Source organism: Haemorhous mexicanus, chromosome 3 (assembly GCF_027477595.1).
Source record: "Haemorhous mexicanus isolate bHaeMex1 chromosome 3, bHaeMex1.pri, whole genome shotgun sequence".
Classification (NCBI taxonomy): Eukaryota; Metazoa; Chordata; class Aves; order Passeriformes; family Fringillidae; genus Haemorhous; species Haemorhous mexicanus.
The window spans coordinates 12,539,438-12,555,953 of NC_082343.1; the positions used below are offsets into that span (position 1 = coordinate 12,539,438).

At 45.7% G+C, this 16,516-nt stretch overlaps 2 protein-coding genes across 4 annotated transcripts in view; one reads left to right on the top strand and one right to left on the bottom strand.

The window, feature by feature from the left end:
* Positions 1-1,339, top strand: part of FBXO11 (F-box protein 11) — a 68,563-nt gene extending 67,224 nt beyond the window's left edge. For both annotated transcript variants that reach the window (XM_059840845.1, XM_059840846.1), the window contains exon 23: positions 1-1,339. In XM_059840845.1, coding sequence (XP_059696828.1) covers positions 1-130 — 130 coding nt within the window. In that variant the 3' untranslated portion in view covers positions 131-1,339.
* Positions 1,306-15,642, bottom strand: MSH6 (mutS homolog 6). Of its 2 annotated transcripts, XM_059840843.1 has the most exons (10): positions 15,401-15,642; positions 13,633-13,835; positions 11,025-11,197; positions 7,345-9,889; positions 5,820-6,085; positions 5,152-5,269; positions 2,861-2,950; positions 2,173-2,327; positions 1,810-2,009; positions 1,306-1,462 (listed from the first exon to the last, which is right to left on the bottom strand). In XM_059840843.1, the coding sequence occupies exons 1-10, from the start codon at positions 15,625-15,627 to the stop codon at positions 1,381-1,383; spliced, it is 4,059 nt and encodes a 1,352-aa protein (XP_059696826.1). In that variant the 5' UTR covers positions 15,628-15,642; the 3' UTR covers positions 1,306-1,380. The 2 variants fall into 2 exon arrangements, with proteins under 2 accessions (XP_059696826.1, XP_059696827.1); XM_059840844.1 differs by lacking the exons at positions 11,025-11,197; positions 13,633-13,835; positions 15,401-15,642 and adding an exon at positions 10,781-10,969.
* Positions 15,643-16,516: the final 874 nt, after the last annotated feature.

Here is a 16,516-nt window from a genome sequence, read left to right on the forward strand (position 1 = left end):
GTTTTTCTGTGACTGTGGTGCTGGAACACTGTCCAATCCTTGTACACTTGCCGGAGAGCCTACACACGATACAGATACACTATATGACTCTGCTCCACCTATAGAATCTAATACATTGCAGCACAACTGAATTCCTTTTCAGAAAGAAAGTCCTGCCATTCTAATATCATAACTATTAAAACTTTTTTTTTGGAGGAAGTTACACTTGCCCATTTCTGCAGAAAGAGACTGTATTAAAGCGGATGTGTGAGGTGTTGACACTATGGAGCTCAACCTACCAAAAAAGAAAGTGGCAATATGTTGACTCAGGATAACAGAACTGGGCGTTTTAGCATTACTGTGTAAACAAAGACTTTGAAGGGACAGAAGTGAAGAAAAATAAGCTGCAATTTTGTACAGATACCAACTTCTGAGAGCTGGTGTTTTTACAAGTAGCATTGAAACGCAGTCCAATTTGCAGTAGTACTATTCTGTAGACAAGCAGCATTCTTTGTTGCTGCCTTTATGGACATGGGTACCAATCGCTTTTGTAACATGGTAAAAATGTGAGCTAGCACTTCTGCATTTCTTTTGATTTTTTTAACATTTATTCAGATTGAGAAATATGATTTTAATGCTTTAATCTCATGTAGTTTGTTTCTAATTTCAAGCAAAAAATCTTATTGTACTTGAATGTGTCCTGTTTTGTTAGCACACCTAGACTTGCTGTAACTGTACTCATGTCCCAGTATGTACGTTCTTTCTATGAAAGAGAAAACACTAATCTTAAATTATATCCAGCAATTTTTCTGGTGTCCTCTGAAGTTAGAATAATCTCCTCCCCTGCCCCAGCAATAGTCTGTACTCAAACCACCCTAACAAAAGAAAGAAAAGCGAGTGTTTTAATGAGACTTCCTAGACTATAATGCACTATAAAACAAAGTACCCATGTAACTAAGTTTTGTGAAAGAAATTTTACTATGTTTTAAAGTACACAGTAGAAAGTCTCCTCAAAACAGTCTTGTACTTTTACTCTGTTCATAGTTTTTTTTGAACAGTCTGGACATTACTTACATAACCTGCTGGAAATCACAGCAATTTCCTGCTCTAATGAAGCTGAGACAAGTATATATACAGCCCTATACAGTTTCATAGCTTTTTTCCATTTATGTGTATTGGTGACAGTGGGTAATCAACAGCCTGAAAGTGTATGCATGTACCATAACATCTAGACTTAATATATTGTGGAGTACTCAATAACCATTATGTAGAGGGTAGGTATGAATTAAAGGGTTTAATTTCCTAGGAAAGACAATGGAAAAATGGTCATTTTTAAAAAATAAAGTTTATTAGATCATAATGTTGTCTGCTCCCACCTTCTTGAGAAACCCGTGCGAGTTCCTAAAGCCGGTCGATCATCGCCGTGAGTTTCCGAACCGCGCCTGCATCACAGGTTGCTCCATCCACCACCTGGCACAGGTACCTGAGGGAAATAACCACCTTTACTGACAGGGACACTGAGGGGCAGACCTAGAGATTGCCATTCCTGCAACAGCTTTAGGAGACGTGGGTACTGGGCCTGGCATAAAGGCTGCCAGCACAACCCACCCCCCAGCACCTCTGTGTGCAAATTCAGACTGGCACAGTGACCCAAGGCTTAAAATACCGCTCTTCATCTCTGCCCTCCCTCCCTCTCTATGATCCTCTGATGTTCACAAAAGTAGTTCTAACTGCCCCTCGTGTTGTGACTGAGCAAAAGCCACTGCCCAAATATTACAATGGGTTCCTAGAAGCCCTTTGCAACTTAGATACAGAAACCCAGGGCCTTACCTAAATATTCTCAGTGAGATGGTTGTTTTTTCAAACTCTTTGGCTTTTCTATGCCCCTTCTGAATGACTTCCTCTGGAATATCTGCAAGTCTTGCTGCATTGAAGCCGTAGCTCTTTGGGCAGGCTCCTTCAATGAACTTGTACAGGAACGTAATCGTTTCCTGGCTTGGATCCTCACTCTCATTTTCAACCATGCATGCCTGGGAAGAGCAAGTCACAAGTTAGAGTTTGCAATATTGACCTGCAGCCTAAGAAGCGCATGGGACATCATGTCCTGTTCCCAAAACACCCGTTTCTCAGGGCAGAGAGCACAGAAAAGCAGGAGAAGTCCCAGCAGGGAAAAGCCCATCCTGCCAGCCGTACCATGTGGCCCAAGCGCACGGCCCTGCTGTGGGAGTAGTCCTCCACCAGGGAGTGGTAGTGAGTGGAGAACAGCGTCCGGCACCGGATCCTCTCGGCCAGCTCCTTCACCACCGCGCTCGCTATGGCTGTGCCGTCAAACGTGGCCGTGCCTCTGCCTGGGGACACAACGGGACAGCTGTGGCACACTCAGGAGCACAAGGGGCATAGAAAAGTCAATCCACAGTTCTGCTGCTGGACAGACAGACACCCTACAGACAAATGCAGCAATGCATTTGTAGTGTTTGTTTGTTCCCCTCCCTGCTGTGTGCAATACAAACAAACAGCAGTGAGGGGTGAGAGCCACCAGCACCAGGGGAAGGTGACCTGGGTGTTGGCCCCATAACAATCACCCTCTTCTGCACTGCAGAAAAAAAAGATTCTGCTCTCCTGAGGTTTGCTGCAAAGCAAAAGCAGGAAACCACAGCTGGAAATAGGGTAATAATGACTGGGGGTGGGAGGTGGTGATGAGTTCCCAGGGCACCCAAGATGTATTCATATTAGAGAGGCTGACACACCAGTTAAACACCAGCATCATTATGGTGAAACTGGCCCTGTGTACTTGGCTGCCATTCAGACAGCCCAAAAACCTTGCAGCCAGTCTTTCATCCCTCAGATTTAGCTTCCATCTATTACAAAATAGTCTAATTACCCAGTTCATCCACGAGAACAAGGGAGTGCTCTGTTGCATGCTGCAGAATGCTGGAAGTCTCACTCAATTCAACAAAGAAGGTACTTTCACCTTTAAAGGAAATGACAAAAAAAAAAAAAAAAAGCCATGAAGTAGTCAAAGATCTGAGAACCACAACTAAAACCTCATTTAATCTGCACTAGAATCTTGGTTAAGCTAAAGTGAAACTCAATAGCAAACTGAAGATGAACAAAAACATGACACTTTTTTTCCAGTGTGAAAACAACAGGTTCCCATTTGCCAGAAAAAACAAGTTTTGGTTCCTTTAAGAGTACAGGAATAAGCACATGCACAATTAAGTTTTCAGGCCAACAGACCTGCTTACTTTTAATAGCACCAGTCAAAAGTAACAGCTGGACAAAAAGAGGGGAACAAAGGCTACAATGAGGAGAATTTTTGTCCCTTTCTTGCTCTGAATGCAGAGGACAGGCTGAAGGTGTGTGTGGCTTTCCAGCAAAAAACAAGCAGAAAATCAAAGACTGAGAGACTGGAATTACTGGTTTGGTTGTGATGTCAGGAGGGAACTATTTGGATAATAAAGGCTTTATTTGTACGTTCTCTCCTCGAATGAAGTATGACAAAAGCAATATTCTGCTGCTAAGGCTCACACATCTCATGGGAGTTTCAGCGTCCCAGATAATACAAAGCCTGAAATTTACACCTGAAATTGGTTTTAGGAGATTATGAGCAGAAGTACATAATTATTCACACCCTTGCACATGATAAACCCACACTTACAAAGTCGGGATTTACTTGCTCTTTGTGGAGATCATTACAAATAATCACAAGTAGCAGCAATTAATGCAATTTATTCCATTAAAGGCAAGCATTTATTTCCTGTACTCCTGCTGCATGAGCACTGCTTTGCTCTGACATAAGTTTTCTAACATGAATTATTAAGCAGTGTCCACCAATCCTGATTTTCCATTTTTTTAAAGAAATCCATTTATTTAAAGAAATTATCAGGATCTAATGCTTTTAACAATATTTAAGAATAACCATTTATTCTCTTCAGAAAATAAAGCCCTAAAATTTTATTACCAAAAAAATTAACTTCATAAAAGTCCTGCTGACATCCATTACAAAGTGACTGCTGTGGAACAACTTTTTCTGTGCTTTCCTATCTACACAGTGTGCAAACAAATGCATCAAGAACAGATTTCAGAGCTCATTCTTTGCAGTGTTCACCACCCTTCTCACAATGTGAAATGCCAAATCAGAAGTACAGTCCTCAGTTAATTATAAAAAAAAAAAAAAAAAAAAAAAAAAAAAAAGCTACATTTTGCCAGATCATCTCTCCTGAAGGAAGGGCCCTTCTCATCTCTACCATAAGCATATAAGTATTCTTCCACACTTTTGATTCCTTCTTGTACTGAAATTAAACAAGATGGAGATGAGCTGGGCAAAGAAAGCCTTAATAACATTCTCTAGCTGAGAAGAAAAGCCTTGATTTGGGGAAGTGTAAATATTTTTTTTAATTAAGAACTTGGAATGATTCATTTCCAAATTCCTTCTGTGCAACAAGTTCAGTGGGCTTAACTCCTTTCATATTCACTGACCCACATTTTTCAGCAGAGAGATCACAGAAAACCTGTGCCCTCCTTAATGAGCAGTGATACTACTCTTACCACAACAATCATTTTATTTTTCTAGCCCAGTGGCACTTTGCCAATCACCACTGGCAGACTTTACCATTCCACTTGTCGTGTCATCCTCCACTTTTGTCTTCCTCTCCATTAAAGGAACAAAATAGTCCAAGAACTGTCAACTACCACTTCCAAGAAGGACATCTGCCTCTCTTCCTCATCAGAAGAAATCAGATTTCAAAAACAAGGCATTCTGATTGAAACAAAGGACTTCTACAGTCCTTGCAGGAAGGTACAAAAACAACTCCTGTGCAACAGCTGCCCCAAAATCGCTGTCCTATTTCAGAACACTTACAGAAAGGTATCAGTGAGAGTGGAATATAATCAATTCTAAAAAAAGATATTCCTCAGACTTGCATCCAGCTGGGAGTTAGGCTTTTAATATTAAAATTCATTAGGAAATGATCCCCTGAGTCTGTCAAAAATCAAACAGACGAACACATGAAAAAAAATAAAGCCTAAGTACTATCCTGTCTCCACTCTGAACAGCAAAAGAGTGCACAGCTCTCCCTGCAAAATACTGTTCCCTTTCCAGCGTGCCACTCGAAGCACGAGCAGCAAGTCGGTGCCAGCAGCCCCCTGTGCAGCTGTGTGTCAGGCACTCACCGGCCATGATCCTGTCGGAGGCGCCGAGCCGCGTGAACACGCGGTCGATGGGCGTGAGCCTGCAGGCTTCCGCGGGCACGTAGCACCCCAGCTGGGCCATGACCACCAGGAGACCAGCCTGCACAGCAAACAGGGACACTCACATTTGCACTGGTGCTTGCAGCTTCAGGTCCACGCACACAATGAGGGCACAAAGCTGTGTTTCCCCTAAAACAGGGACTGGAGTACATAAAGCTTCCCGCTGCTTTAACAGCTCCAGGCTGCAGCAGCATCATCTCTGGCAGGACTCAACTACTCTGAAAGCCTTCAAAACACAAATTATCACAGCAAGGAGTGTTTATAAAGCAATCTCCCTGCTGATCTCTAGTTTCAGCTTGTTCAACCTGCAGAAGCATCTTTTGCCAGCTGATGCCAAGTCCTGGGTAAGTCACTTGAAAAAGATAGATGGTACTCTATCACTTCTTCCCAACCAACTCTCCTAGGACAACTAACACTTATCCCTCCTTAGAGCAGAAAATCTCTCTGAAGATGAGCACTTTCTACCAGCCTGTGCAATTGCTGCACACCCAGAAGGCCACTTCTGGGACCTCCTGTGACACCCATGACAGCCAGGCCCTGTAATTCCCTCACCCAAACCCCAGAGGTACCCTGGGACACATGACAATCACCTGTCTCATGAGCGTAGATTTGCCACCCATGTTGGGGCCAGTTACCAGCACACAGGAGGCCTCACTGCTGCTGCCTTCATCCTTGATGCCTATCACAATGTCATTGGGAATAAAATCATCCCCAAAGAAAGTTTTTGTGATGCATGGATGGCGGGAATTTCTAAGTTCCAGGAAGGGAGGAGCATTATCTGTAGGTAGCAGGATTACAGGTCGGCACAGAGGTCCATCACCACCTTGACTGTAGTGAGCAAGGGACATCAAGACATCTAGAAAAAAAAGAGAAATTCCAGTCAGTCACACTTTCAAATTTCTTCACACACTGGACTTCATTTACTCATTGAACAATGAGCAATTTTGTAGAAACAATTTTCTATTTTATTCCATTTTCCTCATAAGGGAAACACCCACAAAGGACTACAGAACGAGTAAAAGGTAGGAATATTTACAGTGTCTTTGCTCATTCCTTCCAGATTTCTACAGATGTCATGATAAAAATGCTCCCCCCTGTAGTTATTTTAGTTCAAAAGTCTTTAAAATCCCCATTATTTAATTTCAAAAGTTCATGTATAAAATAATACTTTATTGCATTGGTTTTTCATTTTTCATTTAGTAAGGAGGAAATCAGCTTCTGTGACAGTGAATTACTTTGTGAAGAATCCTAATTCTGCTTGAAAGCTGCCAGAAGAAAACTGTATAAATATTAAAACTCTGTGTGTCCAGCAGGAAGCAGCAGCACAAGACCCCTTAGTTAGCTGAGCCCCAAGGTTCTAAAAGCTGATCACCTACACAATGAGACTGTTCATGATTTTAGAGGCTTTATGTACACACATTACAGCTGAGCCTGGACACTGAATTCCTCTCTGCTGGGAACCAATTCAGCACTTGCCCTGAGCTGTGGTGTAGCTGATGTGACTGCTTCCCAGCTCTCCCAGCAAATCCATTCCCAGCCAACACTCCCTGCCTGCCCTCCCTCTTCTGCTCTAGTGGCATTCAGAGACTGCTTTTATTTTTCCCTGGAACAAAGACATCCCAGAGTGCCTCGTCCTAGCAGAAAATCCACAGGACAGAAGTATGCCAGTCCTGAGAAGGGAATACAGAAGATTCTTCTATCCCAGAAATTTAAGAAGGATTTGGGGAAGCCTTCTTAGTAGACTACCTTCTTCAAGGCTCAACATTGAACACACTTCTTTTTGAAGGATGGCCAGAAAGCATCCTGCTCAGATAGAAAAAAAATTTACCAGCAGGTTAGATTCTTATAGCTCCATTTAATAAGAAGCCACTAATCCACACACAAGACTCTGGAAGCAGAGGCCCACCAGGCTACACTGAACTGGGAGAAACCCTTGGCTGCACATCTACAACCACGCAACAGGAATGAAACAGGGCATCACTCTCAATTATCAAAGCCCTTACCACAATCAAGAGCTTTCAAACACAAGTCAAGAGCTGGCAACGAGCTTCCCCAGATCAGATTTCATCAACACAGGGGTAGTTTTACTGTGTCAGAAGGAAGCAAAGCTCTTACCCAGCACAGCAATGCACTCCACAGCTGTCTGCCAGTCCTTGCTGTTCTTGTCGAAGTTGTAGAAGAGGCGCCTCATGCAGTCCTTGAGGGCAGCGTCGCGGCGCTCCTCGGCGTTCACCATGGCAGCCAGCATCTTCTCGATCTCCTTGGTCCAGTAGCGCTTGTAGCCCTTCCTGCTCGACCTCAGCTCGTACTCCTCGGGCAGGTTACGGGAGATGACACTTTCTGGGATCTCCATCTGGTACCGGTTCTTGCCTGTCCCCCAGTACTGCACAGACTTGGACCCAAGCAACTTGCGCTGCTTCTCCAGGTACTTCCGAAGGTCCTCCTCGAGAGCTTTGATATCCTCCAGAGCTCTGTCGTAATCGGGGTCAAAGCCCAGCTTGGGGGTAATGACTCCTGTCTTCCGAGCCTGGTTGTGATCAAAGGCAGTGTCCCACCTTGTGAGCTCTGCACTCAGGTCTGGGAAGCGGCCATCGGGATTTTTGGCTTTGCGGGTGACCAGCTGCTTCAGGACTCTGGATTTGAAGTCACTGGCAAACTCCTCCATGAATTCGACAATTTCATTCATTACTTTGAAGCCCTCCAGGGTAGACAGAAAGTCAGCAATTTTTTTCTTGCTGTATTTGAGTTCTTCATAGAAGATGGCCCTGCTGTCAGGATGGTTCTGACTTTTGAGTGGTGACCCAATGCTGTGAATTTTGCTGAGCAGTCTTTCAATGTCAGGAAGTTTCTTGAGGTACTCAGTGACTTCAGACATTTTATCTGGCACTGCCAGGAGGTCCTCAACAGCATCCAAACGATCATTGATGGATTTAGGATTACAAAGTGGAGCACAGAGCCACTGTTTCAGGAGTCGCCTCCCGAATGGTGTACAGCAAGAATCAATCCTTTCCAACAAAGTACCTTCTGTGCTTCCATTGGTTCCATTCTGCAGGACTTCCAAATTCATCAGGGTGACTCCATCCAGCACCATCCGCTGGCCAGTTCTGCCAAACAAACTACTTGAACTCATGGTTTTTGCAGTAGCGATATCCACAGGGACATATTCCTCAAAGTTTGCCTGTGATAACAGCTCCTGATCAATCAGACATTTTTTGAGATAGAAGACACATCCCCCAAGAGCTGACAAAGCTAACTCACTGTTTTCACCAGGAGTTAATCCCAGGGAGTCACTCTCTGAAGTCAGAGATTTGATTACAGAGGGCAGAGAACATCCATTTTCAGAATTCTGCTTCTCCTTGAAATATCCTTCCTCAAGAAGGACTTTTAGTGTTTTAGATGCATTCCAGAACTGGGAACCCGAGGTCAGCCCTTCCTGAATGCAAGAAACAAGCGAGCCTTTCAGTATCTTCTGTGTGTCTACAGACAGGTTCCCCTTCTCAAACAGCACCTGCACAGGGGTGTAGTGAGCTACCAAAGTCCTAAACCTGGAGCAGTGGCGGTCATCTGGGAACTGGCCGACGTGGAACTTCCCCATGGAGGTGTCGACGAAGCAGACGCCGTAGAGGCGCATCCCGGCCGCGTCCTCCTTCTCCTTCACGCTCAGCAGGAACCTGCTGTGGTTCTCGGAGGGGTCGCAGTCCATGACGCTGTAGGTCTGGGTTCCCTTGGTGATGATCCTGCAGATCTCCCGGCGCACCACCTTGTCAAACCTGCTGGAGTGGCCCGCGGACCTGCAGCGTGCTTCCATCATTTCGGGCGTTTCCGTCTGCTCCACGCGCGCCACCTTGTAGCCCTTCTGCACCAGGACATCGGAGAATCGGCCAAACGCGATTTCTGGAAAACCCGAGTGGGCCCAGGTGCCCTTCATAAAGATCAGGCCCAGCTCATTGACGCCAGTGACTGCATCCATGTGATACAACTCGTAGAACTTTCCCACCTTGTAGCAAATCACAGCGTCAAAGTTCTGGCTTTTGAGCTGCCACCACCTCCGCACGCCCGGCGTGCACTTGTTGAGGTAATCCTCGGGCACATAGAGAGTACAGGGGTCGTAGTCAGGGTCACCCTGACGCCTCCTGTGCGCATCTCTCCTCTTCCCTTCCTGTAGCCAGTCCAGCTTTTCGTGCTCCCACACTGAGAAGCCACCAGTGCCTCCACTGCAAGCATTTGCTTGAGATTCAAAATTTTCAGGTGCTGCAAAGGATGTCAGCTTAGACTTGGCTTCTGAAGAGACTGTTGCTGCTCTTTTGGGTGTTTCAGAACATTCATTTCCCAGGCTACTCCGTTTAGCAGGCTTTTTCACCTCTCTTCTCTTTCGTTTAGAAGGGACTTTTACGGGGCTCTCTGCAACACTCTCTGCCTCTGTCTCTGTGTCAGAAGACTCGTTTTCATCCACCCCACTACTGGCTTCCTCACTGCTTGCTGCTTCTTTCCCATCAGGCTTGAACTCCACATCAGAGCCATCGTGGTCGCTGTCAGAATCCAACACTCTCCTTCTCTTGGCTTTTACAGCTCTTTCCCTGCTCATCACTCGCTTACCGCTTTTCACATCCTCCTCACTATTGCAGTCTTCACTGTTGCCTGATGCATTTTCACTCATCTCCTGGAAAAATAAATTATTTTGTCTGTAGATAATTCTGGCTACAAAGATACTGCTGCATAAAGAAGTGCAAAAATGTGCAATAACGCAGGACCTATGATGCTTCAAGCAAGAGACAGCATAGCCACAGCCAATTCCAGCTACCTTAACAGAACTCGGGTTTTTTCTGGACAACTAACTGCTACTGGCCAGTGGCACAATCACTCTTATTTCTGTTCTTTAGAGACTCATTCATTACTGTGCATATGTGATGCTGATGAACAAAGCATTTAAACTACACAAAAAAGAATATGGCAAGTGTAGGAGAAGGGAAAGCAACTCCATTATTTGCCTTTTCAGCCTCAAACTTTAATGGAAAACCAGCAGTGGAGGGACTATAGTGAGTACAAAGTGCCATTGCACACAACACAATGCCTGGAGTGGCACCTGTCCCTCAGGGCACTGTCACACAGGAGACTGAGTAGATGAGCTGAGTGTCATCCCACTGACACTTTCCTCAAACCATTCCTCTCCAAAGAAATCTATTCCAAGGCATATGGTGCTACCGAAATAAAAGCTGAATCAACACAACAAAACATCACTTTTTAGTTACTCCACCAAGACTGCTGTTAACAGTGCAAGAATTGGCATTTTAGTGCTACTCCACAAGATGAGGGTGGGCTCCAAAAATTCAATTTAATGCCTTAGATGAAGAGTCAAAAAGCTATAAATTTATATATTAAGATACACTAAAACTCCAGATCAAACTTAGGGCACCTTGGACTATGAATAGCAGATAGAGAAGATAAAATGATGCATCAGAAAAAAGCATTTCTGGGTGAAAAAGTAGGTCACCAAGGAGTGATGAGTGAAGAGAGTCAGAGAAGTTGAGTAGATTCTGAGGTCAGTCCTTACCATACAGAACATCAAAGAGACTTGTCTTTCCAACTAGAAAAGATGAGAGACCAGCATATGACCTGACAACACAGAAGCAGTACAAAAAAAGACAAATGGATACATGTGTGTGCATGATTAACGAGGAGATAAGCTGTGATTACTGTACCACAGAATTGCAGGATATTCCATGCTTAGCTCCAAGTCACAGCTTCTAAGTTCTAGCAATATTTCTGCAAATGACAGCAATTAAGAAACATTTTACCTCCATTTCTTCCTCTTCCTCCTCTGTGTCTGAAGGCTCATTGCAGACTGCCAGTTCAAGCCTCTTGGTTTTATCTTTGCTCATGGCATCATCTGCCAGCACCATGGCTCTTTTAATTTCAGGCTTTGTGCTGTAAAACATACCTCCCTTCATTGTCTCCCTGTCTGATGAACCTGCAAAAAACACAAATTTGTCAAGAACAAGTGCTAAATGCTAGACTTAAGTCTAGCATTTAACCAGTGCTCCTAGTTCACTTTTAAATGCATTCAGACAACAAGCATTCATATTCAGATAACTAAACTTCCGTGCTGCTACCACTCATTCCCACCACATCTTAAAAACAGCAATCTATCACTCCTTCATCCTGATGAACTAACCCTGGGGAAAGTGTACACATTCACAAACGAAATGCCTACCTGCATGAACACTTGAAGAATTGCTTCTATTTGAGTAACTCATTAGCACATGTGAGCACTCCTGAGCTGAGCTCTGACTCACACTCACTGTAGTTAGCACTGAATTCAACACCGGCAGAGTAGCAGACACACCTGACTGAGACCACAGGGCTGTTTTAGCAACGACAGATAAGTTCAGCCAGAGTTATCTTCACTTTCTAGGCACAAGCCACCTATGGCACAGACCTGAAAGCTCTGCTGGCCTCCAAACTGCTGCTGTGAGTGCAGCCAGGCATCCAGCCCCAGCCCATTAGCCAGATTAGCTGATGGCCAATCACGCTGGCCACTCAGGCTGCCACTGCAGGGCAGTGAACAAAGCCTGCTATTAATAACTGCTGCATTCCCTCCTCCTCCTGCACAGCCCCTCCTGCCACCTCCTGCACACAGCACAAACCCAAAGCCAACCACTCTGCAGACTGATTTCAGGTCCTTTTCCCCACTCTGGTCAGCCCCATCATCCACCACTACTGACTGAAGCTTCAGCTCTAAACCAGTGGCAGACAAAGGCAGCAGACCTGGAGGAGGCCAAACACCCCAGAAACAGCTCAAACAAAATTCTGACTCACAATCAACTCCGAGTTCCCAGTAGCAAAGCAGGGAGTTACAAGTAGCTGCTTCTACAGCACAAAGGCAACACATTAACAATCCAGATTTCCCTTTTAGTTTTCCAAATGCAACGGGACAGTCTAAAAATATTTTGCATTCATATTAAAAGCGACTGAACAACATCAGAAGAAAAATCTTCTCATATAATTGAGCTGAACACTCAAGGGTGCAACACCTGCATATTCACTTAACCAACTACTATGCGCCTCCACTTCTCCCTGCCCACCTGTTACAGGTCTTGCCCTGTGCTGTCTGCATTTACTCAGGTACAAAAAATAATTGAACCCAAGAAATTTATCCATTTTCTTACCCAAAGACAAACACTTTTCCTTTGTGTATAAAAATGCTTTTTATTTTAATTTAAAGCAAATAGGTATTTTGAATGCTTTTAATCTGCTCTGCATTCAACACTTCTCCTGTGATAGATCTGTGTACCTGTGCTTAAACTTAGTTTTGGCTATTTTCTTTAGGTAAACAGAATTATTTCCCTTACCTGCATTTGCTTCTAAGTGCAACTACAAGTTCTCAGAATATTTTTATTGTTTTCAAACACTTTGGGGAAAGACACATATAACCATGGACCAATTTACTTGCAATAAATTATGCCAACACTCACAGCAATAACATTTAACTTAAAACTATGGCTGAAGTACAGCACACTGAAGTACAGAGGAGACAAAAATGTGGCTACATGATCCCAAGATGGAACTCTGACTGTAAAAAGGGATAAACTATTTAAATTCAGGTTTTTTCAGTGACACAACAGGGTGTCAGAAATACTGTATTACATATGAAGTATCTGACTAACAAGAGAGTTTACAGCCAATGATTTAGTTTTCAGCAACAGTAAAATTATGAAAAAAGGGGGAAAACAGATTATGTTTACTAAGTAGGTGAAATTTATTATGCAAAATGTTAACTCTTGATTACATTCGATTTTCACTAGTTAGCCATGTCATTTCTTCAGTAGCACAAACACCAATTCTGATCTGTAACTACAAGCACTACCCAACACTTAATTCTCAAGTTATATATTTTATTTACAAAACTGCTGCAGTGCTGAGAAGCAACACTGCAGCAGTGTTGCTAATAACTAATTTTATTTACCCAATATCCTGGACCTAAGCCTTTTAATTCTGGACATACTACAGCTCCTAAATAGCTGCTTAAAAATTGGGTTTGACACTCCTAATACTTTAGGGATTTCAGGGCTAAAATTGGAAATACTGGATTTATCTTCTACATCATTTTTATACTGAAATAAAGGAAATGCCTCCATACATCAGCAAGCTTTAGGTTTGCTTAATTAGTTGTTCTAATGTAATAAATGAAAGGGCTTAGTGCTTTATGTTTCAAGAACTGTATAAACACAAATGTACCTGTAACCCTCAAAAACTGGTCACTTACAAAGCACAAAACATGCTCAATTCTACTTTTGGTTTTGCTGCTCCTTCTCTATGGAGAATAATGTATCCTATATTCCAAGCCTGTAATTCCAAAGCAAGTGGCATGTTTCCATTTCAAACAGCTTTGTTTCTATCTCTTACCTTTATATGGCTTCAGGTATTTAACACTGATCCAACCCCTCGTAGGGCTCTCATCAAAGAACTGCACGTGGACACGAGTGGATTTTCCTTTTCCTCTGATTATTGTCCTTTCAGTGGGGTGGTTGTATATGAGACATGGCCACCAGGGATAGCCTTCCATCTTGGCCCACACCAAGTCCCCAGGAGAATACTCACAGGAGACACTGCAGAGACAACAAATGTGTCATTTAAGGAACACAAACATCTGGAACAGTTCTCTTCATAAATGTCATTGCACACTGCTGCTGAGCATTTTGCCCCCTTATGGTCTTTGTAATTCAGATGGCACCCACTGAGAGGCTTCCAAAGTTCTTCCATACCACCACCAACTCTTCTCCTAATTTTTTTTAATGTGCTCCTCCAAGTTCTGCTGGATTCCCACAGAGACAGAGCTTTATAACAGGATGGTTTGGGTTCAAAGGGACCCTTAAGATCACCTGGTCCCAGCCCCCTGCCATGCACAGGGACACCATCTAGTAGACCGGGTTGTTCAGAGCCCCATCCAGCCTGGCCTTGAACATTTCCAGGGGTGGGGCACCCACAGCTTCTCTGGGCAACCTGTGCCAGTGCCTCACCAACCTCACAGTGAGGAATTTCTTCCTAAAATCTAATTAGGCCTACTCTCTTTCAGTTTGAAGCCATTTCCCCTTGCCCTGTCACTACATGCCCTTTTCCTGTAGAAACTAATTTTCAACCAGGCACCTAAAGAAAAGAGTAAGACTTAAAACCCCCTCAGGCTACAAAAAATGAATAAATAAAAAACTCTACCTGCACTGCAAAGCACCTGGTGCAGCTTTTATTTGCTCTCTCCTCCTTCCCACAGATTTCACCCCAGCCACTGCCACCCTTCCATAGATGATGGCTGGGACCCTCCTGCAGGCTGTGGCCCAACCACCAGTGACACTCAGTTTGCTGACATGTGGGACACTTGCCATCACGGTGTTCAGCACAAGAGAGACATGGAGCTCCTGGAGCGGGTCCAGCAGAGGGCAACAAAGATGATTATGGGAAAGGATCATCTCTCTTAAGAGGAAAGGCTGAGGGAGCTGGGCCTGTTCGGCCCCAGGAGAGATGACTGAGAGGGAGCTTCATCAATATGTATAAGTACCTAAATGAGGGATTGCCAAGAAGATGGAGCCAGGCTTTCCTTGGTAATACCAAGCACAAGGACACGAGACAAAGGGCACTAAGTTCCGCCAGACCACAAGGAAGAACTTCTTGACTGTGTGTGTGACCGCACACTGGAACTGACTGGCCAGAGAGGCGGAGCCTCCCTCCCTGCAGGTACTCAAAACTGTCTGAACACAACCCCGTGCCACGTGCTCTGGGATGTCGCTGCTCGAGCAGAGAGCCTGGGCCAGATACCCCACTGTGCTCCTCTCCAGCCCGACCCACTGTGTCACTCGATGATACAGCACGGAAAGCAAATTTAAAACACGAGCGCAACACTACTGCCACACAGCACAGCCCGGCCGCACGGCCCGCCCCGCAGGTGTCCCATATTCCCGCCGGGAGCACAGGCCGCTGCGGGCCAGCCCGCGGGCCCGGCCGGGCAACGCATCCGGGGAACAGCGGGGACTGCGGCAGCCACGGGGCGACAACGACACACGGACACCCCGCGGGTCCCGCTCCGACCGCCGACGGCTGCAGCTCCGTCCCGCCTCCCCTCCCCTTCCCGCCCTCCCCTCCCGCGGCCGCGCTCCGCGGCCTCCTCCGTCCCCGCCGGTACCTGGCGGCCTTGGGGGCCTTGGCGGCCGCGCCGCCCCCCTCGCCCTTCTCTCCATTCTCGCCGCGCCGCGCCGCCGCTCGGCCCGCCCCGCCCGGGGGGCTGCCGGCGGCCTGGAGGCCGTTCCGCTCCCCGGAGGCGCGGCGGCGGCGGGGCTCGCTGTGGGGCTCGGTGCCGGCCGGCGGCGCGGCCTTGGAGAAGAAGCGGAGCAGGGTGCTCTGCCGAGACATGGCCGCGGCGGGAAGCGCGGGCCGCCCAGCGCGCCAAACCCGCGCGCCTGGCCCAGCCCCGGCCCCGCCCCAGCCCCGCCCCGCCCTCAGCTTTGGCGGGAAGCGCTGAGGGATCGGTCGGGCCCGTGCCTCCCCTTTGGCTCCAATTGGTGCAAAACGTGGAATGTCTGGAAATTTCCTTAAGAAAGGACGTTGGGGGATGTCTGATCTTCGCGTGCTTCCAACCCTAATCAACAGGAAAGGGGATTTAACCCGTGAAATTATGGCTGACGAGCAGTCCCTGAGTGGCGTCCGGGTATTAAAAGGACAAATTGTTTGTGGGTAGGGTTACCTTGTGAAGGTTTAGGGCTCGAGGTGATCTCCCACCTCGGGGGAGGTTAACAGAGCTTGGGGAGAAGGATGTGCAGCTGATAGCGGACACAAAGAATGCAGAATTTATGGGCCACAAGGACATTTGGCCGGACCCCAAAGATAAGGAAGAACCTAATAAAGAAGTTCAGCTCAGCAACTGTGCTGAACCAGCTCTGATTGGGTAAAATGTAATTCTGGCAGGAGGAGATGGTGACCACCAACTCACCAACTCACGGACTCAGGAAACCCACGGGCCCAAAAGAAGGGAAAGACTGAGTATGGGACTGATTAGCAGAAGAAGCAAGAGAATCATTAATAAGCAGAAGACAGAATACTAATTAATAAGAGAACTATGTAACTTTTAGCCAGTGAATATCAATGCCTTTGTTTACTAAAATGTATAAATATTTAAAGGTTTTGGTAGTTGCCGTGCTGGCATTGAGGATTTGCAGAACTTTTCTGTGCAGAACTGTGAGTAAATCAAATACCTCAACTCTCTGTGTGGATTGGCCTCTGGCATACCAAGTCAAAGAACCCA

What these genes read in the sequence shown, in the direction of transcription:
- MSH6 (XM_059840843.1), bottom strand. Translation starts at nt 15,627, where the DNA reads ATGTCTCGGCAGAGCACCCTGCTCCGCTTCTTCTCCAAGGCCGCGCCG. An exon ending in CTCCGACAGGATCATGGCCG is followed by an intron (nt 2,951 to 5,151) that starts GTGAGTGCCTGA and finishes TTTCCTTTAAAG; the next exon opens with GTGAAAGTACCTTCTTTGTT. An exon ending in CCGTGCGCTTGGGCCACATG is followed by an intron (nt 2,010 to 2,172) that starts GTACGGCTGGCA and finishes TGCTCTTCCCAG; the next exon opens with GCATGCATGGTTGAAAATGA.